Source organism: Cyphomyrmex costatus, unplaced genomic scaffold (genome assembly GCF_001594065.2).
Source record: "Cyphomyrmex costatus isolate MS0001 unplaced genomic scaffold, Ccosl1.0 scaffold298, whole genome shotgun sequence".
NCBI lineage: Eukaryota > Metazoa > Arthropoda > Insecta > Hymenoptera > Formicidae > Cyphomyrmex > Cyphomyrmex costatus.
Window position 1 is genome coordinate 212,069 of NW_017277103.1, and position 25,081 is coordinate 237,149.

Consider the following 25,081-nt stretch of genomic DNA (forward strand, 5'->3'; position numbering starts at 1 on the left):
AAGTATACATATAGTAATTGAATTTCAATTTGTTTTGTTATTTTGTGAGTACATAGTACTTATTTTTTTTACTATATCAACAAGCAAACTAATTATATAATAAAATAAGTAAAAGTTATAGACAGAGAATATTACTTTCGTGTGCAGTTTATGTTACAATTTACTGGAAATTATTTGTATCAATAAATGTTAAATCTATATAACTGTTATACTAAATATATACTTACTATTTACTATATTTAGAATATTTCTTTTCAGGTAGTAGGGTCAGCTGATTTATGTCAAAAGATATCGCAGGGCTTACATGAAAGTGCAAAAGAAAGGAAGTGGGAGATATGTGTCCATCAGGCTGAATCTATTACGGATGTTGTGAAAACAAGGATAGATATCTCTGTGGATTTTATCATTTTTCCTTTTGATTTAAAAATTTCACAAACCTTGTCAGAAGTAAGTCTCCTTTGTATATAATTTTTATTATAATCTCTTCATCATGCTATAAGTGATTCATTATCTTCAGCAATTCATTAATTTTTATTAATTCATTCTATCTATTATTATTAGTATTATTATTATTATTAATGTTTTAGATAAAAGCTAATATAGTCAGGATAGAGGAAAGTTTTGTACTGTCTGGTGCAGTTTGCGTAGTAAATTGCAATGGAGTATCCAATGTTATGGGATTGATCCACGAGGCAAAGAAGCTTTGTCACAATTATAATATTCGTTTCCTTTCTGCTAATATTTCTGTAAGTTTATATTCAACTCTATGTACATGTGTATCAAAAAAATTCTACAAATATTTATATTTCAAAATATATTTTTTATTTTAGAATATGCAAGCCTGTGTATCTTTAGGAAGCAGAATTCTAAATATAACAGAAGGAATATTGGGATTAAACAGTGGTCTACCAGTTATTGGAACTGTTGTGCAGCACAACTAGATTACTGTAGAGTATTGCATAAGATGGTTCGTTGATAATTCACATATCGTATTTTTTCTCAAGACTATACATCGAATCATCATCAGTCGTCAATTATATTGTTTAAATCATCAAGCATCAGTGTCAAGATGAAAAAATCAAGTGGTAAGACATACGCTTCTAGCCAAGAGGACAGCGAGAATGACAGTGATGTGACCGAATGCAGCATTGGGAGTAATTCCACTGCCGGTACTCACCGCAGCGATACGCCCACTCGTAGCGCCCGTTATAAACGAAAAGGCCGTCGTAGAAGTAAAACGACAAAGTATAAACCTTGTACTGACAAACCGATGTATAAATTTTGCTGCAGTGTCAAGGAGGATCATGGACAGCCCTTATTTGGCGTACAATTCAATTATAATTTGAAAGAAGGCGAACCGTTGGTATTTGCCTCTGTGGGTAGCAATCGCGTAAGCATCTACGAATGTCCGCAGAGTGGAAATATACAGTTACAACAATGTTACGCCGATCCAGATACAGAGGAGAACTTTTACACATGCGCGTGGTCATACGACGATTCTGGGAAGCCTTTGCTAGCTGTGGCGGGATCCCGCGGAGTTATCCGGGTTATAAGTCCTACGACAATGACTTGTATCAAACATTACATTGGCCATGGACATGCGATAAATGAGCTGAAGATTCATCCGAGAGATCCAAACATCCTATTGTCCGCATCGAAAGATCACGCTTTAAGGCTATGGAACATCAAAACAGACGTGTGTGTCGCGATCTTCGGTGGCGTGGAGGGTCACAGAGATGAAGTCCTGAGTGCTGATTTCGACATAAAGGGACAAAGAATCATTTCATGCGGAATGGACCATGCTCTTAAGTTGTGGTCCTTGGAGAAGCCAGACATGCAGGATGCGATAAAGCAGTCTTATCATTGCAATCCCACTCGCAATGGCAGACCCTTTGATTCAATACTGCAACATTTTCCAGACTTTACCACTCGTGACGTTCATCGAAATTATGTGGACTGCGTGAAGTGGTTCGGCGATTTTATCCTGAGCAAATCCTGCGAGAACTGTATTGTGTGCTGGAAACCAGGTAGACTCGAGGACTCACAGTTACGCAATGGAGAAACAAGCGCAACGGTTTTACACCGTTTCGAGTTTAAGGAGTGTGACATTTGGTTTATACGCTTCTCCATGGATTTCTGGCAGCGCACGATCGCGTTAGGAAATCAGGTCGGCCGCACTTATGTTTGGGATTTGGACGTAGACGAGCCTGGGCAAGCACGTTGCTGGTCTCTTCAGCATCCCCGTTGCACCGTACCGATTCGTCAAACTAGCCTAAGCCGAGATGGCTCCGTGTTATTATGCGTCTGCGACGACGCGACAATTTGGAGATGGAATCGCGATCATTAATTCTATTTTGTATCACTATTAAGAAGAGATGTGCCTTTTTTTATATAAACTCTATATTAAATATATTTGTATTTTTTGTAGCAATTATTTAAGTATAGAGATTAAATGTATCAGTCTAATAGAGTAATTCAAAGTCAAACATAAATTCACGATATTCGTGTTGTATATACGGTATGTACAGTGATTATCACGATATAGTGATTGACTATTTGTTATGAATTTGCCTACATATTAAAATCCAAGTCAAATTAACAGCTAATATCACAGCATAGTAATAACTGATACTTACTAACAATTCAATTTACAGTCTGTTTTTTACGAGGCAGACTTGTATAAGACCTGAGCAGATGAGAATTTATAAATATTAATGAAAATCTTTTTAAAAATTTTTAATAACATTTCATTAAATTTATTCGTTTCATTTTCTGAATTTTTTTCTTCATTTTAATGGTTTTCATACTAATGGTCAATCACTGTCATTTTTCTGTTCAATAACTAAAAACTTGTGGTCAGTAACTGTCATTTTCTGAACGAAAGTTTCTACCGTTGGAAAGAAATGGAAAAAACCTAGTTCATTCAGTTTTTTGTACTTGAATATATTCTTTGAACCTTACTTAACGTTTGCTTTGCATCAAATTCAAATTTCAAATAATTTCAATAGTGATTACAGTAATTACATTGAACTTTAGCACTTAAGGGGATGCTGGAGTGACGGCCGAGCTTGATCGAAGTTGATAACATAGATTTTTCACCGTCCGCTTACATCTTTTGACGCGTCGCCGCCGGCCTCACGCCGGCACGCCGCGTTGACCGTTCCCAGACTCCAGTCAGGCCCCAGTTGGGCCCAGTCGCTCGGTCTATTCGTAACGCACATATGTTGTGTTTGAGCGTCTGGATTGAACGCAGTCCGATATATGATTGTGTGCGCTCACATTGTCATTACTAGTAATCTGTAATACACATAATATGTGAAATACAGATTTTTACTGACAGTATACTTCGATACACGGTAGTAGTAATTTCGATGCGATGTCATTTTAAGTTATATAATCTGTCAATACATGAATACATGTATTGCATACACATGTGTAGCTATTCACCTCTTTTTACTAAAAAGAAAAGATGAGTTTGCATGCTGAAATATATAATAGTGACACATGTCCTTATATATGTATACAATATTATAATATTGAAATACAAATAATAAGTAAAGAGCAAATAAGAGTCAAATTTTTCTTTTTTGAGAAATCAAAGAATTATAATTATATAAAGAAATTTTTGAAAATGCATTACAATAAAATACAAAAAGTTATTGTTCAATATCCCTATATCATAGCATTACATACGTTTCGGTCTCTGTATTGGACTCTCTTCAGATTATCAAAGATAAAATCCATTATTATATATAAATTATATCATAAATAAATTGATCTTACAATTACATTGTTATGTAACATTGTACCAAGTGACAGCACATCAAAACCTCCAATTCTGTTAGCAAAACGGTTCATTAGCCTATTAATTGAAATTTTACAGATCTGATTATGCTAAAATGTACTTATAATCTGTTATCTAATTTGCTAACGACAATGAATCCAGAATTACTCACCGCTATGGTACATGGTTTTGTCTTCATAGTCAAAAATGGTCATAAACCTCCAATCGGTCAAAATGTCAACAGGTGTTACATTGTAGTCAAGTTAAAAAAGTTTTTAAATAAGATAAAAGAAGGTCAATATAAATGTCAAAATTAATTCCGTTGAGCAAATTAGATAATAGATTTTTTAAACTTATAATAAATACATTTCAACATAATCAGATCTGTAAAATTTCAATCAATCGGCTGATGAAACCGTTTTGCTAACAGAATTGGAGGTTCTGATGTGCTCTCGCTTGGTGCAATGTTATGATAATGTAAATAAGATCAATTTATTTATGACACAATTTATATAATAATTTTTATATTAACTTTGATTATCTGAAGAGGGTCCAATACAGAGACCGGAACATATGTAATGCTATGATATGGGGATATTGAACATCTTTTTGTATTTTATTGTAATTTATTGTAATGTATTTTCAAAAATTTCTTTATACAATTATAATTCTTTGATTTCTCAAATGAGATAAATTTGGCTCTTATTTGCTCTTTACTTATTATTTGTTTTTAAATTAGTCCTTTATACTTTTCATGTTGATTATAATATTGCATTTATGGGTACATTGTTTGAATATACACTCGTTAGAAATAGAAGTTATTTATGCTGAGATATTTATGAAAATATTTCCTACGCTTATTGTACGCAATATTAAAATTTCATGTATTGTGAATATGCACGCACGCGCGCATACACACACGATCAAATTTAATTGTAATTGCGTATAAATAAACACAGGGAATATCTGCATGAATACCTCACAGTATAAATAATTCTTATTTGTGTGTATATTCACACATCATAATACACACATACAACATTTTATTGTAATACTGTATATAGGGTGTCCCAAAAAGATCGGGACACCTAAATATCTCGGGAAATATAAGTTTGACAGAAAAGTGTTTCGGACAAAAGTTATATGGTTTAAAAATATCTATTTACTGATCCTATCAGTTTGACCTTGGATTGCGTAGCCAAGGTCAGGTCAAGGTTACATTGATTTTCTTAAATGGAACACCCTATTTTTGATTCACGAATCTAATAGCTGATGTCGAGAGCTTTCCAAAACGCTATAATAAAATATTTTTTCATGAAGTGCTTTTCAAGTTATAATGCTTCAAAGTTACAGTATCGCCGGCACTAGCATTACCTAAGATATGTAATACCATGCGGAGGTTGCCCAGGCGGATTGACATGTCTTTTGTGCTCGGAGAAAGATTGGAGAATAATGCAGCCAATGAAGATAAGATCGGTCTCCTCCGCGTGGTATTAAATATTTTTATAGTGTTTTGAAAAGCTCTTGACATCAGCTATCACATTCTGGAATCAAAAATAGAGTATTCTATTAAAAAGAAAATCGACGTGACCTTGACTTGACAAAGTGAAACTGCTATCATCACTGAATGCATCATTTTATATATTACAACTTCTGTTTGAAACATTTTTCTCAAAAGTGCATACTTTCCGAGATATTTAGCCGGTCCGGGACGTATGGAACACCTTGTATATATGTGTTACATATATATAGTATACAGTATTCAAAAAGGGATTGGATTTATGAGCTGCACATAAAGATGGCTATAACTGAGTCGTAGAACATGAGCGTATCGTAATATATAGTACGTCAACATATTTTGCGTTGTCGTATAACTATGATTTACGTTCTTCGTCTCACAGTCAGTTACGGACATCTCTGTGCTAAGGAATAACCTCCAGTGGCCTTGACCTTGACATGTAATGTCAAAGTCATGGACTCAAACAACATTTATGTCCAATTTTTAATCCTGTAGATAACTTTATCTAGGAGATTATTTAGGATAAATAACAATTTATCTGGAAATGAAGTATTTGGGACGATTTGTAGTAAATATAAAAACAAGACATAAAATTATATATTATCACACATTAATTTTGACAATATAGAATGGGCCCCTCCATCGCCCATTCCCGTGAAACGCAACCAAACATTTTTTCTCCATTGTTGTGCTTAGCTCATAACATAGGCAAATATTCCCGTCTACAAGACATACTCATATTAAAAATATTTTAATAATATTTTTATAATTAAAAAATATTTATAAGTCAGTTATGTATTTATTTCTGACCGTTCTATCATATTACAGCGTGCAATTACACTTCCGTATAACAATATTCCTTGAAATAATTAATAATATAATTATATTTATCCTCTGGGAAAAGCAAGAATGTATCGCTTGCTACGATAGAAACAAAGTGATGTCTCATTAATTCAACGTTTTTGGAATATTTCTCTTTGCAAGGATTTTTACCTAAGGCTACATCCGTTGCAAAAGCCGCAGCATATATTCCACAAGGCGTACCATCCGGTTGCGTTTGAACTTTTTCAAACCTTATGTCCGTAGATACTACTTGCAGAAAACGAGCTCTAATATATTGTCTTTCTTTCGACGCCATTTTATCATATGTACAGCCAGGTATGCTGTCATCAGGAAGTAAGATATTAAGGAGACTCCACTCCGTAAAATAAAAGTAGACCCATTTTAGGTTTTGAGTTAATTTTCCGATTCTGATGAGTCTTCTTCTTAGTTAATGGCTCCAACCTCTCAGGGAGCGGAGGCAATACGGCCAGATCACGTCTTATAATGTTAATATAGTCTATATAGATGAACTGATGAATCTCTTGAAGTGGAGTTGGCGCCGAGAGACGATATCTTCGCCTCGGATAACAAAACCTAAGAAGGTTGTATTTTCTCACAGGGGACAAGCGGGGAACGAAGTTCGCCGCTGGGACTGGGAGGGGGAAATGTCCGTGCCGTTAGAGACCCTCTAATCAGAGTCGCGAAATAACGTCAATAAGGTTAGGTCGGCGACTATTTTTCAGCAAAACCCGGAAGTAGCGATTATAGTACATTGTGTAACAATGGGGGAAAGTTGCTCAGCAAAACCCGGAAGTAGCGATTATAGTACATTGTGTAACAATGGGGGAAAGTTGTTTATTGTGGGGACGCCCGTGTCGACCTATAAACAAATATGTCCCCACTGTTACACATAGAATTTTTCTTTGTGTAGGGCACATTACGTGCACGCGTGAAGAAAAATTGTGATACATTAACACCTAATACATGTGAATCTAAATACAGTTATCAGAAAGAAATTACATTATTATATTTTTTAAATTAATACTGTATTTCATAAAATTATATTTTCTAAAATGACTGGTTGTTCTGCGCCAGACTGCAATAATTCTGTAAAAAAGGGTTATATTATGAAAGTCTTTCCTCGTAATCCTGAAAAAAGAGCAAAATGGGCAGCGAATGTAGATAGACTTAAATTTGACGCCATGACTATTTCCGGTTTTTGCTGAAAAATGTCAGCACCAATCAAATTTGGAAACGTTATTTCGCGACTCTGATTAGAGGGTTTCTACGTGCCGTGGGTCGACGCAAGCGCATCGATAGGTTGCCCGTGAGAAAGCGCCGCGAAAATTTGAATCAAAGAAATCGAGCACAATTAAGCGAGGGAGAAGCTTACGAAAAGGCGAGCAATTTTGGCGGAAGGGCGTTGAGTGCGAGAATAATAGAGGAGTAAGGATCCTGAAAGGGCTCCGAGATGAGACTATGTAGGGCTGTTCTAAGAGGGATAGCGTGTGAGGCAGTAAGCGGGCAGTGGAAAATAATGTGCACTAGGTCCTGGATTGGGGCTCCACAGGAACAAGAGGGATCATCAACAAGGTTTTTTCGGAAAAGGCTATGATTAAGGTTGTAATAGTTGCTTCTAAGACGGTTAATGGTGACAATCATGACACGAGAGAGATGAGATTCTTGAAACTAGGATTTCTTGCGTTTCTTATTGTAGCAGTTGTCAAAGTAGAAGCGGCCTTTATGCGAGGCTGTGTTCTCCAAGTAAAGATCGAAAGCGCGCTCAAGTTGCCTCTTAGGTATAGCGAACATGTCCGAGTACGGAAGCTTAAAGTTTGAATCGATACCCTCTCTGATAGCTCTCTTGGCAAGCTGATCTGCTATCTCGTTACCTTCGATACCACGATGAGATGGAATCCAGATGAATGTGACAAGAATATCGTTTGACTTGGCTTCATCAAGGAGGGCTCTGATGTAGGAAATGATGTAGTTGTTAGTTTTGTTGCGGTACCCCTTTAATGTATCAAGAACGCTTTTAGAGTCCGACACGATGATTGAGCGTTCCAAGTTGTTGTGTAGGACGAATAAAAGAGCATTATATATAGCCCATGCCTCAGCTGTAAAGATCGTGGCGTCGGGGTGGAGTTTACACATAAAATTCAGTTGTAGCTGGGGTGAGTAAACGGCAGATCCAACAAAGGTATTGTCATCAACCTTAGAACTGTCGGTATAAAAAATCGTTGCATCCTTAAATTGTGCTTCAAAAGTCTGGCAAAAGACTAGTTGAAGAACGTGAGGAGGGATATCTGATAGGTTGTCAAGAATATTACGTTCTAAGGTGAGATAAGACGTGGTAGTAATGGTAGAGGTAAAAGAGTTTTGGAAGGAAGGGAGAGTCGGGGTAATATGGAGAGAGTGCTTGTAGAGCCATATGCGTTTAAACACCAGCGCAGCTGGGAAATTATTACTGAGATAAGTAAGTTGTTTAGAATGTGGGAGAGAATCGCACAGGTAATGGATCTTGATAGAGACCGGATGGTCTCGTATCGAAATTACTTTAAGAAAGTACTTAGCTGTGAGCAGCTCAAATCTATATCTTAAAAGCGGGATCTTGGTTTCTGCATGAATAACATTGATCGGAGTGGAGATATGATATCCGCAAGAAAGACGGAGAGCCTGATTTTGAACTCGCTGTAATTTTGCTGTAGATTGATTATCTCTAAGAGCAAAGATGAGAGCAGCATATTCCAATGCAGCACGGGTCAAGGCTTTGTAGATATTAATAAGGAGTTGAGGATGAGCACCCCACCACGTACCTCTCAATGCAGACAAAACTGAGTTGATGCGTCTACCTTTAGAGATGATATATTCTATGTGTTTGTTTCCAGTAAGTTTAGGATCCGAATAAACCCCCAAGAATCTCACACACGAAGAAGGGTATATAGTAGTCTCTTGAAGAGTGATATTAATATTATCAAGATTGAGCTTATGTTTTTTAGAAAAAACCATGAGTTGAGTTTTACTAGGAGAAATTTCGAGGTCCCTTCCGCACAGATAGCGTTGAATGTTAGACATAGAGTTATTAATCGATGATAGAGCAGAAGCTAAATTCTCACTAGAGGAATATATGACGATATCGTCAGCAAATTATAGGAGAGAAGTATCTTGATGAAGAGCATCGTTTATATATCTAAGATATATGTTAAAAAGGGTAGGACTCAGAACAGAGCCCTGCGGAGTACCTTTGCGTGAGACGTAAGGGGGAGAAAGGGAGCCTTGAATGACAAACTGAATATTACGCGAAGAGATAAGGTTCTTAATGAAGTTAACAAAAAGAGGAGGGAAGCCCAAAGAAATAAGATCCTGAATTAAGATATGTGGAAGAACATTATCAAACGCTGATTTAATGTCTAAGAAGACCGCTATAGTATTTTGTTTCCTAACAAAGGCAGCGTGGATGTGAGCAGTAAAGGAAATTAAATTATCTTGACAGGATCTGAATTTCCGGAAACCAAACTGATTGTCCGGAAAGAGAAAAGGTAGAGGAGAAGAGGGGGATTCAGAAAGCCAGTACAATCTGTTCAAAATCATACGTTCAAAGATTTTGAGGATGCACGAGGTGAGGGAAATGGGTCGAAACCCCGTCCCCTTAAGGTTAACCCTTATTGACCCAATTTGTCCGTTTTTGTCCGTCAATTTTAAGCACGGACAACTTTGTTATTTATGCTTAAAAAAATCTGAAAATTTGTAGGCGGGTATTTTCAAGTGTGCTCTTTCAGAATCCGGCACGAAAATTTTGAAAAAACCACCCCTTCCTACCCTATTTTTCAATTTAAAAAAAAAACATGATTTTTTTAAGGTAACTTTTTTTTTTAAATCGTATTTTCGATGCGAAAGAGGTCTTGGCGATAGTTGAAACCACGAAAACTCCGGCTCAAAATGTCTAAATAATAAAGTTATACACACAAAAAATTCATTTTTCATCATAAAGGGGTTGTGCGACCACACCTAAAATAACGTTTTTACAAAAAATTGCTATTTTACGGATTTTTCTGAAAAAAAATTGTTTCGGCTTTTGAAAACAGGTAAAAATGGGGGAAAACATATCACAGATAGTAGAAAACATCTTTTCTTTTGTTATCTAAGGTTAAATTTCGTTACCACCCCATAAAATAGCCTAAAGGGGTAAAAATCGGCAGTTTTTAAAAAATACTATTTGTGGTATCAAAAATTGCAAATGAATGTAGTTCTAAAAATTAGTAAAAGATTAGTTAGGTCGAAATTTTGAAAATCTGTAGAATTTAATTTACGTAGAGTTCTATTTCAATGATTTTTTGATAAACAGGCTCGACATTTTTGTATGTGCTTGCATATGGAACGTCTTTAGCCATTTCTTCAATACAAATGTTTCCAATTCTTACAGCGTGGAGGTAGACGTTTATAAAGAACCTTTTTTTTGTTTTTTATTTTTTGGTTTTTTGTTTTTTTTTTGTTTTTTGGTTTAATTTCCATTCTTTGTTTCTTTTTTGTTTTGTTTTTGTCTTTTTCGTCATTTTTTAATTTTTTTTTAATTTTAAATATGTTTATGATCGGAACATTTTTTGCAAATATGAATTTTGCAATTTGCACAAAATCTTTGTGTTCTTACCTTGCATAAATTATTTATACAAGTATCTTTTTTCGGCGATACGATCAGGTTATGCTTTTCACGCAAATTTTCATCTGATTTGCTTAGTTTGATGCTTCTTTGTAGACAACTTTCAATTTTTTGTAAACATATTTTACAAATATACGATTGACAGGTCTTACAGAAATTTCTAGTTTTAATTACACATTTTTCAGTGCTGCAAATATTGGCATTTTTCGAAGGTACTATATTATGTTCATTTGCAGCCGATGCCTCCTTCAAGTATTCTTCACATATAGCCAGCGCAGCGTCTTTAGTTTTGATGTAATTTTTTTTATCTCTTACAGTATTATATAAAACTGTTGCATTAGTAACAGAGGCCTGCAGAATTCTTACGAAAGGAATCCAAGTCCACTTCTTTGATCTTATGGAGGGTAGCACCCGATTACAGTGCTGATCATGCAGATCAACACCTCCCATAAATTGATTATATTTTGAGAAAGCATTTGGAAAATTCACTTCTTTTCTTGCACGTTCGTTTTTTACCTAACGTTTCATGGGCATTTGTGGAGAAACACCAGCTGCTGTTGATAAAATAGATACGTCTTTGGAATCGCGCGCAGTAATGAAGTTGAGGCCACTATTTTTATCATGCTTAGCCGCATGGGTTCCTTTGGGTGCATCTTTATCAATGGAATTTTTTTCTCGTATTCGATCAGAGCGGACTACTCCAGTCGCTCGCAAACCTAAGTTTTTTAGATGTACCATGAGATCGGGACAGCAAAATAAGTTGTCAAAATATAAATGATACAAACAAAGCTTGCGAGGAGACGTATGTGTGAGAAGCTGGTTGAGCATCTGAATAACAACGCGACTTCCCATTGCAATTTTGCCTAATTTCAATCCTTTATCCGAATTTTTGCCACAGTAGACGTCAAAATCATAAACATATCCGTTTGCGTCGCAAATTCCCCACATTTTGATACCAAATCTAATGGGTTTGGATTTTATGAATTGCTTGATTGATAGTCTCCCAAAAAACTTTAGCATCATCTCATCCACTGACAGAGCTGTTGAGAAAAAACCATATGTTAGAATGTTGTTCCTAAAAATATCTAAAATTTGTCTTACCTTCCACACCTTGTCCTCATCATCTCTGTCTTCTGGTAAAGCATATTTCAATTTTGATTTGATGACCATAAATTTATTTCGGCTTATAGCTTGTACAACGGGTTCTGATCTTAACAGTGGATTGTTTGACCAATAGTCTCTTTGTGAAGGTAGTTTATTTATTGACGATAAAATAATTATTCCTATGAAAACTTTAAAATCTTTGTCAGTGAGAAGATAACCATTTACATTAGTAGTGTTACGTCCAAGCCCCAAGATTCGTTATTGGATAGGAAAATTTAGGAATCGAGGAGGGGGCACGGGAGGACGCAACTGACACCGCTCTTGTGGCAGACGCTTTAAGACGCGTGCCACAAGTCGGAGACGCAATAAGGTCACAGATATGGGTCAACGTCAGCGTGCGACGCTATTACCCAGTCCTGCGACTGTGTCTCCGTCGGTCCCCTTTTAGATCAAGGAACTTAATCCTTTTGATCAGGGATCGGACCGTGCGACTTAGTGGGATGAGGAATGAGTCGAGGGAGGTTCTGAGTAAATTACAGGAATAAACGTAAAACAAGATGTTTATTCTTAATGCATAGTTTACAATCTAAAAGTGAACTATTAATTAATCGAACTTAACATTTCTATAAATTATTTTGATATTCCTTTTTAGTTGACAAGATTTTTATTCTTAATGCATAGTTAACAATTTAAAAATGAACTATTAATTGTAATCGAACTTAACATTTCTATAAATTATTTTAATATTCTTTTTTAGTTGACAAGATTTTTATTCTTAATGCATAGTTAACAATTTAAAAATGAACTATTAATTAATCGAACTTAACATTTCTATAAATTATTTTAATATTCTTTTTTTGTTGACAAGATTTTTATTCTTAATGCATAGTTAACAATCTAAAAATGAACTATTAATTAATCGAACTTAACATTTCTATAAATTATTTTAATATTTTTTAATTGTGAGATACGGCTTGTATATGAATGATGTGTCTGATGAGGGAAAGGGAGATTGAGTGTTGAGGTATTCCTCTAAATCGAGGTATAACTCATTAATAGGAATATCTGGTTCGAAAGGAACGGGGGAATATGAAATGGGAAGGGGAGAGGGAACTGATTCACATTCTGTTAGATCGATGACAGGTATTGGTGTATCCTTTGAAGAAGGGTGTGTGGAAGATTCTAACAGTGTATGGAGGGACTCAAGAACTTCTCCGAAGGCTGTACGATCCTTCGGAGGTATTGGAGAATCAAAAAGAGGGTATTCTTCTATGAGATCGGATGACGCAGAAGGATCTTTAGAAATTAAGTCTGTTACGGGGATTGTGGTGGAAGATTGGTCCCTGGCCGATTTCTTCCGTTTCGGTTTTTGGACTTTACTTCGCTTCCGTCGTCCTGCGCGATGGTTATTGTTCCATACCATCTAAAAGTATATTTCTCTCATTAGGGGAGTTAGGAAGGAAAGGAAGAATTTAAGGAGAGAAAGAGAGAGAGAGAGAAAAGAGAAAAAAAAAAGAAAAGAAAGAATAAAGGAGAGAATCGCTCGAGGCAGCGGTTTCTGAAGCGAATCTGAAGAGTAAAGGAAAAGGGAGAATCGCTTGAGGCAGCGGTTGCTGAAGCGATCCTGAAAAAATAAAGAGAATCGCTTGAGGCACGAATGCTGAAGCAATTCGGAAAAATAAAGAGAAAGAGAGAATCGCTTGAGGCAGCGGTTGCTGAAGCGACTCTGAAAGTAAAGGGAAAAGAGTGTGCGTGAAGAAGAAAGGAGAGAGAGAGATACCGTAGATGGTCGTGCGAAATATAATAAAAAAAAAATAAAATTAGAAAGAAAATTTAAATTTCTACCTTTATAAAATACTGGAATAGAGTGGAATAGAGTTCCTTCAGCGACTGGAGGCCAGGTGGACAGTTCGTGGGTGGCTTCGGCTGGTTGATGGTTTTCACTCAATCGCGAAACTCCGAGGAGATTGAAATTTGGAAAAAACCGAATTTATTGATCAAATAAATTATTAATTGCCGGACAGTCAAACTGGCGAACTGCCGAACTTATAAATTTGAATCGAAGTTGAAGAGCCGAACTGTGAATCTGAATTGAAATGGCGAACTTCGAACTGGAGAATCAAAATTGAACCGCTTAACTGAGAAATCGAGATCGAACTGCGTGTGGGCATCGTGGAGGGCTAGTATTTATACTTACGGAGGGCAATATGCCCTTCTTTGTGTAATCGAATTTTGGACTTTGATCGGGATTGACTTCCGGGAAATGGAAAAATTTGGGTCAAATGATGTGTCGAATTTTCATTGGTCCTGGAATCGCGCGTGTAGCGTTGAACTCTGTTAACCCGAAGATGTTTTTCTATAAGATCCATGAGTGTCGGTTGACCTTTTGATCTCGCGACGTGGCTTATCATCTGAATTTGTCGGTTAAGACAAATTTCTTTTTTAATTATTTAGTAATTGTTTGTCGACGCTCACTCATTGATCTTCAAATTAGAAATGAGAAGCAGGAAGAAACGATATTATTTGTTTAAGTTTCTTCGTACTCCTTATTTAGTTAATCCTTATTATATTTCTAGCTTTTCTACGAAAGAAAAGATTCGTGGAGTCCCCCGGACGTAACAATTGATTGGTATATATAAAATCATTACAAATTAATATATATGGGGCATTCTTTGTCAACGGGACCCCCTTGCTCTCCAAAATTGGTTTGCGTTTCAATTAATAGTTATGGGCGAAAACTTTAGTTAAAAAGGAATACTTTTAAATGCCGAGTGGCTGTTTTTGAAAATCAAAATGGCGGATCCAATATGGCGGACATATTTTTAAAAAGTTAATGGATTCGCTTGAAACTTGCTACTCGGGGGTTTTTGGGGTCGCTGATTACGAATCAGAAGTCAGATTTCGAAAATTCAATATGGCAGATCCAATATGGCGGACGCATTTTTTTAAATTCGATCAATTTGCATGAAAATTGTCACTCGGGGATTTTTAGGGTCGCTGATTATGAATCTTACGTCAGTTTTCAAAAAGACAAAATGGCGAAGCCAAAATGAAGAACCATCTTTTTTTAAATTTGAAATCTTAGTTAAATTTTCAAAAATTTTTAAAAAGGTCTCTGTGCTTTACAGGGTTGACACTGTCATCATCTTAAAAATGATGCCCACATTATTTTTTTTTTTTTGGTTTAATTTTTATTTTTTTCTCTGTTTTTAATGGTTTTTTTATTTTTTTTTAATTTTTATTGATTTTTAATTGCCTAGTAGGAAATCGTTTTGCCGTTGGAAGAATTCGAATAGATTTTGATTAGCAAACATTTATTGCCTGTTACCGTGAAGGAATGACTTTTTTGAATCTGAGGAACAGCAGGAGCAGAATTAAATCTTGCATTCAATGATCTCTTGACTTTTTCGTATTCTACTTTGCGATAGAAAAAAACATTTATCTTTTCAAACCTATCCTTAGCCCAATCGTAAAGCTTAGAAGCAGTTGTTATTGCTTCTGTCGGTTTAGCTAAGAGACTAGCTCTCGCAGCTTCTCTTTTAAAAACAGCTCCGATGCCATCACATGCATTTTTCCCGTGAGCGGTTGCATGATAGTGCCAGTCAGCTTCAATACCAAAGTCCTCTTCGTGATGTGCCAAGTTGCAAATTTGGTATCTGTTTTTGAAATGCTGCTTAGCACCATCACTGAAGTAAATAATTTTTTTAACATTCAAGATTTTCTTCAATTCTGCAATTAAAAGGCGTTGAATGGTGTAGACAGCAGCTGTGTCATGTTGAGTGCTATCCGATAAATAAACAAAACTCTTGTGTCCCAATTTGGAATTCTCTTTAAAATAGCTAACTACAGTGAACACAGTGGACTGATCATTGTTGAAATGAAAAGCCTGAACCGCATCTTGAACGACAAACTTGTAATTTTCGACAAAATCTAACGTTACTAATACTTGATTTTCAGAAAGATTATTCTTCAGATCTTCAAAGTACTGGGCCTGCTGTTTTGCAATAAATGAATGTGACTTTAAATTTGCAAGCTTTTCACACAATTCTTCAACAAAGTCTTCAGAAGAAAGCAGATGAGTGTTTAAAGTGCATCTGTCAGTTCCTGTCCATTGACTAAATTGCACTTGATGGATATTGTTGTCTTGTAAACACTTTTCCAAATGTTTGGACAGCTCTTCAGTGTCTGGACAATTTTTGCACTCATCCAGATGACATGCATCAGTTGAATTTTCACACACAATTTGTGAGATACACTCTGTGGAATTCTTCATTGGTTTCTCAGACTCATTTGTCAGATTTTCAATGTTAATGGTATCTAACATCAAATTAAAATTATGGTGGTGAGTGCAAAGACATACTGCATGTGTTCCAGGACTTCCCATAAGTATACAGTGTTTGGGACGCAATTCCGCAAACTTACTAAAGCTTACGGGAAAATCTGGGTGTTCTTTCATGTACATTGTGAATCCAAAACCTTTTAAATCCAAATACAATAATCTTTTTTGTTTTAGTTCCCGTATGCCATTAACCTTGACTGATTTGACATCTTTCACTCCTGGCATTGTTCTGCTATTAATGTCGCTTTCAAAAAATTCGATAATTTGTTGCACCGTTGGTTCCGGTAATTTCTTTCCAGCTCTTACTGTAGTTTCCGCTAACACCCCTTTCGATGCTTTCAACTGGTTTAGCTTTTCTAACAAATTTTCTAGAGCAACCAAACTCCTTTGCGATTTTCTTAATACTCCAAGAATCTGGGAGAAGTGTTAGAATCGTTAACCTTTGTGGATCAAATAATCCTAAATTCGTAAATTTTTCTTTCAGTCCATCGAGCATTTCTTCAAGTTCAATTTCTCTCTTTGATCTACTCTCTCTTTCATCATCAGGATTTAAACACGGTGTTGAAGAAGTTTCCATTGAATTTATCGACTCATTTTCATTCTCTTCTAAAACTTTATTTTCATTCTCTTCTGTAACTTCATTTTCATTTCTACACGGAATCTTTAAGCTTCTGCAATTGCAACAAATTTTCGAATCGTCTGGAATATTAGGAAATTTAAGTTTTAAACTCTTCGATAAAACACGTAGTCCTTTGCCTTTGTGCTGATCTCGGGCATAAGGATTGCAACATCTATCAAAATGTGTATTAGGCCAAACTTTTGGCATTTTTAATACAAGACTGAAATATATCACAAAATAATAATAACTGAAATCTTCTTTGTTCAATAGAAATAAACACTGATAGAAGTAAACAGTAATAATACAAATAACACAGAATAATAAATTTTTGCTCTTAGAAATTAATTTTATATTACTGTTCCGGGCGAGAATATCCCGAAGCCAATAGGAGGAAAGAATATCCAGGACTCCGGTGCAATAAACACTTGGTTTTCTTGGTGAAAAACTAATCATGTATTTCACTACGATTCACAATCATTCACATAAAAAGAAGCGAAAATAGTGCGCTGAAAATGCCGTTTACAAAAAATGGTAATGCGCGTGTGGCGTTATAAATGCGTTCGAAATATCTCTCGTCTATACAATAACTAATTGAAAATGCGAAAGCGATGTTTACAATCAAAGTGTTGCTACGCAGAATTTAATGAAAAACAAGGTTACGCGGAAAATGAATGTTACGCGTTAACAAGAAAATGAATTCAAAGAAATGCTCGATGAACTAAAGGATAATTTTTTTGAATATAAGTTAACATAATCCACAGAGATTATCATTTCAGTTGAAATTGATAATAAGAACAATTAACTGTGCTTCCAGATTCTGAGAGACTTAAAGAATTTGTTTAGAAATTAGATTGTTTTAAACGATTTGCTACAAAAACAGAAAAGATGAAAACTTCTATGAGGCTTTAAAGAAAACAACAGCCAAATTTGTGGATTTTCTGGGATTATTCCGGGCATCAATTCCAGAGAAATTCACGAAGATTTCACAGGAATTTTTTTAAGTGGTTACTTTTAATGAATTTCAACTATTGTAGAAAACTGAAATTTGGAACAAGATGCCACTCAAATACTCATACTGCTAAAATTTCTTTAAAAAAAAATTCTTATTTGAAAAAATCAAAAAATTACATGCACAATTTTGAATATGATGACATTGTCAACATTGTAAAGCACAGAGACCTTTTTAAAAATTTTTGAAAATTTAACTAAGATTTCAAATTTAAAAAAAGATGGTTCTTCATTTTGGCTTCGCCATTTTGTCTTTTTGAAAACTGACGTAAGATTCATAATCAGCGACCCTAAAAATCCCCGAGTGACAATTTTCATGCAAATTGATCGAATTTAAAAAAATGCGTCCGCCATATTGGATCTGCCATATTGAATTTTCGAAATCTGACTTCTGATTCGTAATCAGCGACCCCAAAAACCCCCGAGTAGCAAGTTTCAAGCGAATCCATTAACTTTTTAAAAATATGTCCGCCATATTGGATCCGCCATTTTGATTTTCAAAAACAGCCACTCGGCATTTAAAAGTATTTCTTTTTAACTAAAGTTTTCGCCCATAACTATTAATTGAAACGCAAACCAATTTTGGAGAGCAGGGGGGTCCCGTTGAAAAGAATGCCTCATATGTACATATAAAATCATTACAAATTATTGTTACATGTAAAATTTCTTATAAATGATTGATAATTATATATATGCGAAAATTTAATATCAGGGTGAGTCGGGAGGATCGCACCAAACTCCAGGAGTGTATTGTACATGTAAAAATAATAAAAAAAAACTCAAATGTTGTTATCCGATTTTCCTTTGTTTTCAAGTTATAGCGTTATTACAAAATTTCTTATCGTAACATTGATTACATTTTAATTAATAGCGTTCCTGTAATAGGTTTTCAAAAATACCACCATTGGCCTCCAAACATTTTCTGCTTCGTCTAAAAAGAGCACCAGTTGCTCTCTTGATTGCTGCATGTCTTTGTTTGATATCGCCTGCAGTATTTCTAATGCGTTGAATTAGTGCATCCCGAGTGTCGACTTTAACTTTGTATACTTCATCTTTGAACCAGCCCCATAAACAATAGTCTAATGGTGTGAGGTCTGGAGATCGTGGAGGCCAACTAGTAGGACCTCCGCGACCAATCCAACGCCCTGGAAACCTTTCGTCCAAATGTTGCCTGACCTGACGAGCGAAATGTGCAGGAGCTCCATCGTGCTGATAATACATTTGCATTCTGATGTTTAGAGGAAGGTCCTCTAGTAGATCTTGTAATTCATTTAGTAAAAAATTGAAGTAATGCTCTCCTGTGAGGCGGTTCTCAAGAATAAAAGGGCCAATTAAATAACTATCGACCATACCACACCACACGTTTACTGTAAACTTGTGCTGAAAATTAGTTACAACTGTTGCGTGGGGATTTTCGTCGGACCATACATGGGAGTTGCGACTATTATTAACGCCGTCACGGGTGAAGGTTGCTTCATCGGTAAAAAGTATGTGCGATACAACACGACGATTGTTATTTATCCATCGACAAAATTGCATGCGCCTGGCATAATCTTCCGGTTGTAGGTGCTGTACACGCTGTAGATGGTATGGATAGAAACCTTGTTCGTGGACTGTTTTAATTACTCTTGTTTGAGGAATGCCCAATTGAGTAGCAATTCTTCGTGAACTGGTCATTGGATCATCTTCTACTAAATCCAGAATATTTTCTACTTCTTCTAAACCTTGTCGAGTAGCTCGTTCGGATGTTATGTTAGCACTGGGAAGCGTTCCGGTCTCGCATAGTTTATTGAAAACTCTGAGAAATACGTTTTTATCCGGAATTCTCTGGCGTGGAAACCGTCGACGATATTCTTCAACAGCAGCTGTAGCATTCCCATTACAAAAACCATACACAAACACCATATTTGCATATTCAAGATTTGAATAAGTGTGTGGCATTTTGTAACACTTGGAATCGTACAAACTCTAAACGTAAATCACTTTGACAATACACTGACATTGACTTGACATTGTATTTTTGAAAACTTATAGGAATGTTATGATAGGAAATTTTGTAATAACGCTATAACTTAAAAACAAAGGAGAATCGGATAACAACATTTGAGTTTTTTTTTATTATTTTCACATGTACAATACACTCCTGGAGTTTGGTGCGATCCTCCCGACTCACCCTGTATGTATGTGTACAGAACCTTACAAGCAGAAAAATATCATTCTATTTTCAAAGATAATTATTTATTTTGTGTTCATCTATATAATTATTGTATGGTGTGTTAATGAGGGGGGAAGGGAAGCTCTTCTAAGGATTCCCAAATTTCTGAGTAAATCCTTTTTTCCTCTGTCGTGATAGGGGAGTAAGATATTGGGATTGGGGAAGGAAGGGGAGATCGTGATGCTGGGGATGGAGAAAAAGAAACGGGAGATTGTGACGCTGGGAGTGGAGAAAAAGAAACGGGAGATTGTGATACTGGAGAAGGAGTGTCGTCCCCGGTCAGGTCTATGACTGGGATAGGATCTATGGCTGTCGATCCCCCTTTTTCCTTTTTTATTCGGCGAATTTTGTATAGCTCCCGACAAGCTGCCTCGTCTAACGGGGTCTCTGTCTGGACCTTCTTACTGACCAGAATCCCCAACCGGCGGAGGGCCTCTATTTTCTCTTTCTTACGTCGGCCCGCCCGATGCTTACGTTTGACCATCTACCAAAAATAGGGGTTGTAAAGTACTATTAGCGCCCAACCGCTATCAGCTATCGTAAGGTGGAAGGAGGAAGGAAGAGTAAGGGTAGTTAAACGAACGAATCACTCGAAATGATTTACCGTTTCGATTAGTGGTAGCAATTGCAAAAAGACAGAATGAATTACTCGTAGCAAGTCACTGCTTCGAGTAATTATAGAAGGTGAGAAAAGAAGGATACTCGTGGCGACTTACCGCCTTGAGTAATATGAAGAAATAAAAGAGTTACTCGTAGCGAGTTACCGCTTCGACTAGAGAAAGGTACTCGTGGCGACTTACCGCTTTGAGTAAAGAAAGGTACTCGTGGCGACTTACCGCCTTGAATACTACGAAGAAATAAAATAAAAGGATTATTCGCAGCGATTTACCGCTTCGTGGAGTACTAAGGAGAAAAGGGGTGATAATCGTTGGGAGATAATTCGGTAGTATTGTGGTCAAAATTATATTTAATGAGAAAAGTGAAATTGACTTACTTTAATTGGAGTGAAAGAGAGAGATCTTCAAATTGCGGAGTCCTTGAGGGTGTCCAGGTTGGAAGTTCTCACGGCAATCACTTGAGCACTCTGCGCACTTGTTTAAAGATTCTGACTCTAGTTTAGGTAGACTGTTTATTTAAATGTGTAGTGCCCGTGCTCTTTTTGTGCCGGTTTTTATAGGGATAGGTTTAGGAAGAGGTATTTTGATGATGTGTCGAATTTCTTATTGATAATTAAGATGATGATTCACGGTCGTTGAATCATCTCTTATCTCCAGACTATTGTTTTTGGAAGTAAGGTCAATGTCTTACTTCCTAGCTTAGAGCAAATATGTTATGATGAGAATTATCTCATTACAACATACTTGCTTCATTAGGCATCTCACCCTCGAGCATCGTGTCTGTCTCGCGAGATTGTTATCTTAGCGTCTCGCCGCTATTAAGTGAAAAATATTTACTAATTACATGATTCACGACTCTCGAAAGGGAAATGTCATTTGTTTTTCTATTTTTGGAAAAACAAATCTAGTCTTACTCATGGTTTATCAATTTTTCTATTGACTTTCTGTCGCGCCTAAAGTAAATTTTTCTAATGAAAAAAATATGTATTACTTAATTGTTAGAATTGTTGATCATTTACTCGGACAAAGGAATTGTGCAGTTCATCGGACGTAACAATTATAACTTTTGCTATAGTCAAGCTTTTTTGTGATATTGCTGATTATTAAAGGAAAAAATATTAACAAACAATGAGTTTATGCAGCCTATTAAATGGCCTGTTTTATCAAGACATATTGGGCTAGGTTTATTAGTTCTATTTTGAAGACCGTAATCAAAAGTATTTTGTTGTACCTTTCGGTGCAACAAGATATTATTTTGGGATTCGATTCGCTCAAAGGGTTGGAACCCACGAGGAAAACGAGGAAAGTGGTCAAGGTCGTAGAATTAACACACACTGCACCACACTTTTATTAAAATTAGAGACCCTCTAGCAGAGACTGGCCATCAGGGGGCCACTTTTGATTGGTCCGCCATTTCCTAGCGATTCCCGCTCGTATTGAAATTTCAATTACTGCATTTACTTGGAATGTAAATAGTATGTAATGATAAATATTATAGAAATATTAAAACCGTGCTTTTTACATCAATATAAATAATATACGTCAAATAAAAAAAAACATGTCAAGTTTTATCGTCAGTTATATACATCTTTATCTTTAAATAACTTTGTTATAATAGCTGTTTTTTGACATTTATGATTTAATTTTTGACTTTGTTATTAAATTTTAAACATTGACTCTTATATTGTCTTCGTTCTTTTTGTTTATACGTTAAATAATTTCTATATTTAATATTCTCTCTTCCTTAATTCTATTAAATCTTTTTCAAATAAAATTAAAGTAAGGTTAGGAAATCAGTGACAAAAGTACAAACACTTAACATTTGTAAAATTTATTTAAAAAAGGTGTGTACTGCCAATGATTTACTGTCATATCTTCTATTAATATTAGTATTTTTCTTACTTAATGTTCTTAATTTGAATACGACAAACTTTCTAATAATTTTAGGAAACAATTGATAATTTAAAACATGTTTAGCCGTAACCTGACTAAAGACAGATATTAAATAATTTTTCCAGAATTGTGCAGTGCAACCACTCATTTTTATTGTTATTATTTTGTACTGAGCAAAAACCACGAACACAACCTTGAATCAACTCAAATCAACTTGAATAAACGATCACATACGAACGCACATATTCGTGTGAGTGAAAGAGTGAAATGGCCTATATTTCTCTCTCACTTGTAGGATTTCGCTAGGAAATGCCGGACTCGCCTGATGGCCAGTCTCTGTTAGAGGGTCTCTAATTAAAATAACCCCTTTTTATTTATTATAACAATTACAATTTCGAGTGGTTATTATCACTAGTTACATTTAACCCTTTATTTATTAATGTAATTACCCGATTAAATGATTACACTTTGGTTGTTACAATTTGGGTAATTGATTACAATAGTTGAATTTAATTAAAAGAATATACTCGAGTTAAAGTCCTCGCTCGTGACTTAGACCGGTTGGCGACACTCGTTATCGCGGATGTTATATGACTCGGTTCTCGCGACGCGCGTAACGTATCGTTACGTTTAGATGTTTGGCAAGATTCTATCGCCGGTCCTTAGACCGCTGAATATATAGGCGTCGCGGAGTCATCGAACTAGCGGCATTCGTGCCGTGTGCAACGCGGACTTCGTCCTCTTGCATTTCGGCAGTTCGTTGTCCTGTCGAAGTGCAAGATTTGCTTTTTATTAATAATCGTTCGATGTGCGTGCGGTCATTGCTTGCGTTCGATCAGTGATCGTTGTCCGCACGCGTTATGGAATTTGCAGCCTTGCATTTCCGCAAGTCGTTGCTATGCCGAAATGCAAAGGTTGCTTTGCAATAATAATCTTGCATTTCCGCCAGCTCGTTGCTAGGCTGAAATGCGAGACTTAATTGTGGTAGCACTCGCGGGCTACAACATCCCTCCCCCGTTAGAAAAGAAAAACGGAGGAACGGAGTTTTTCGTTAAGTAATAATTTTAGAAACGAGTACTTTTACTTCTTTTTAAAATTGATCTAGGAAGACTGAAACTATCTTCCATTTTTAATTCCTCGTTTCTTTCGTTTTTTGATTTGCTCCGTTTTTTCTTTCGTATAATGTATTCTATTACTATTGCTATTGCTATTATGATTACTAGTAGTACAGAAAATCCGCTTGTTGCCATTGGGTAAATAAAATGCTCTGATTGAAAATTTATGTTTCCGTTTTTATTAAGTACATTTTTTTTTTCTTCATTTAATTTTATTTTGAGATTTTTTAATTCTGCTGATTTACCCGTATTTTCAATCGTTCTTTTTATTTTCCCGTGGTCTTTACATTGTATATAAATTTCTTTCTTTCTTCGCAGTCGTATATGTATAACCAAGAGTGTGGGTTATTTAATGATATCCACGGGGTATTATTTAGTATTGTTTATTCTATTTTACAATTCGTATTATATTCGGTGTTTCCTAAATGTATTTTTATTTCGCAAATCGAATTATTTTATTATTTTTATTCTTAATTTTCTATATATGCTTTTAAGCGATTTACGTGTGTCAGTAAATTTTTCATAAGTAATACTTATTTGATATCGTGACATTCCTTCCCCTTTGAGAAAAGGAAATGAGGCTACGAATTTCCTTAAATTTTATTATACATATGTTTCCCGAATCACAATTATTTTATAATCGTTTTTTATTTATATGGCTTTTTTAATTTTAATATTATTTTAATTTTCTATATATAATTTAAGGCTTTCTTTGTTGTATTATAATTCTGTTCCATTCGCGATAATACGCGGCTAGCATACGCGATCGGACGATCCTGACCTACCGTACCTCTAGACTGCACGGCTCCAATATCGTAATGTGATGCGTCCGTCGTGATAATAAATTCTTGCTCGAAATTCGGATAGCTTAGTACTGATGCGGTTGTTAATTTATTTTTCAAGGTTTCGAACGCTGCTTGCTGTTCGGTGGTCCTCACGAATTTTACGTCCTTTTTCGCTAACTTAGTTAAAGACTTAGCGGTTTTAGAAAAATTTTTTACTCGCTTCGGTAATGGAAGTGTACTCGCGGCTTTTAATTTGCTCGGATCTGATAAATTTCCGTTTTCCGTCACTTCCTTTCGCGACATTTCTTGAATTTGTTTATTTACTTCTCTTCGGTGTCTCTCGGGGAGACGATGCGGTCGCCCGTTTACGTTCGCGGTGTCGGCTCGCGTTGTTATCTCTTGCGCTATCCTTGTCGTATGAGTCAGTGGTTCTCCGTCGCTAAATTTTTTGCGTATGTTTAATGTTCTTTTTTCTTCTTGGTTTGAATGGGTGTCTCGTACGAGATTCTTGATTTTTTCTTCCCGCGGAGGTTTAATTTTACCTTTCTTTGTCGCGTGGTTAATGTTCTGTGTTTGTACATTTATTTCGTCCTCCGTAGTGTTT

General features: G+C 35.8%; 3 protein-coding genes across 3 annotated transcripts in view; 2 read left to right on the top strand and 1 right to left on the bottom strand.

Moving 5' to 3' along the window:
* The window catches only part of LOC108775328 (uncharacterized), a 4,677-nt gene extending 3,736 nt beyond the window's left edge, over positions 1–941 (top strand). The window contains exons 3-5 of the mRNA XM_018541658.1: positions 259–447; positions 588–746; positions 831–941. Of these exons, the coding sequence (XP_018397160.1) occupies positions 259–447; positions 588–746; positions 831–941 (459 nt within the window). The remainder of the gene's footprint in view (positions 1–258; positions 448–587; positions 747–830) is intronic.
* Positions 921–2,369, top strand: LOC108775331 (polycomb protein eed-B). Its single transcript, XM_018541660.1, has one exon. It carries the CDS (start codon positions 1,070–1,072, stop codon positions 2,345–2,347), a length of 1,278 nt encoding a protein of 425 aa, XP_018397162.1. The 5' UTR covers positions 921–1,069; the 3' UTR covers positions 2,348–2,369.
* Positions 2,370–11,298: 8,929 nt separating this feature from the next.
* LOC108775330 (piggyBac transposable element-derived protein 3-like) lies at positions 11,299–11,730 on the bottom strand. The gene has a single exon (XM_018541659.1). The coding sequence runs from the start codon at positions 11,728–11,730 to the stop codon at positions 11,299–11,301; it is 432 nt and encodes a 143-aa protein (XP_018397161.1).
* Positions 11,731–25,081: the final 13,351 nt, after the last annotated feature.

Excerpts from the sequence above, each read along its gene's own strand:
- LOC108775331 (XM_018541660.1), top strand. The coding sequence starts at position 1,070 with ATGAAAAAATCAAGTGGTAAGACATACGCTTCTAGCCAAGAGGACAGC.
- LOC108775330 (XM_018541659.1), bottom strand. The coding sequence starts at position 11,730 with ATGTGGGGAATTTGCGACGCAAACGGATATGTTTATGATTTTGACGTC.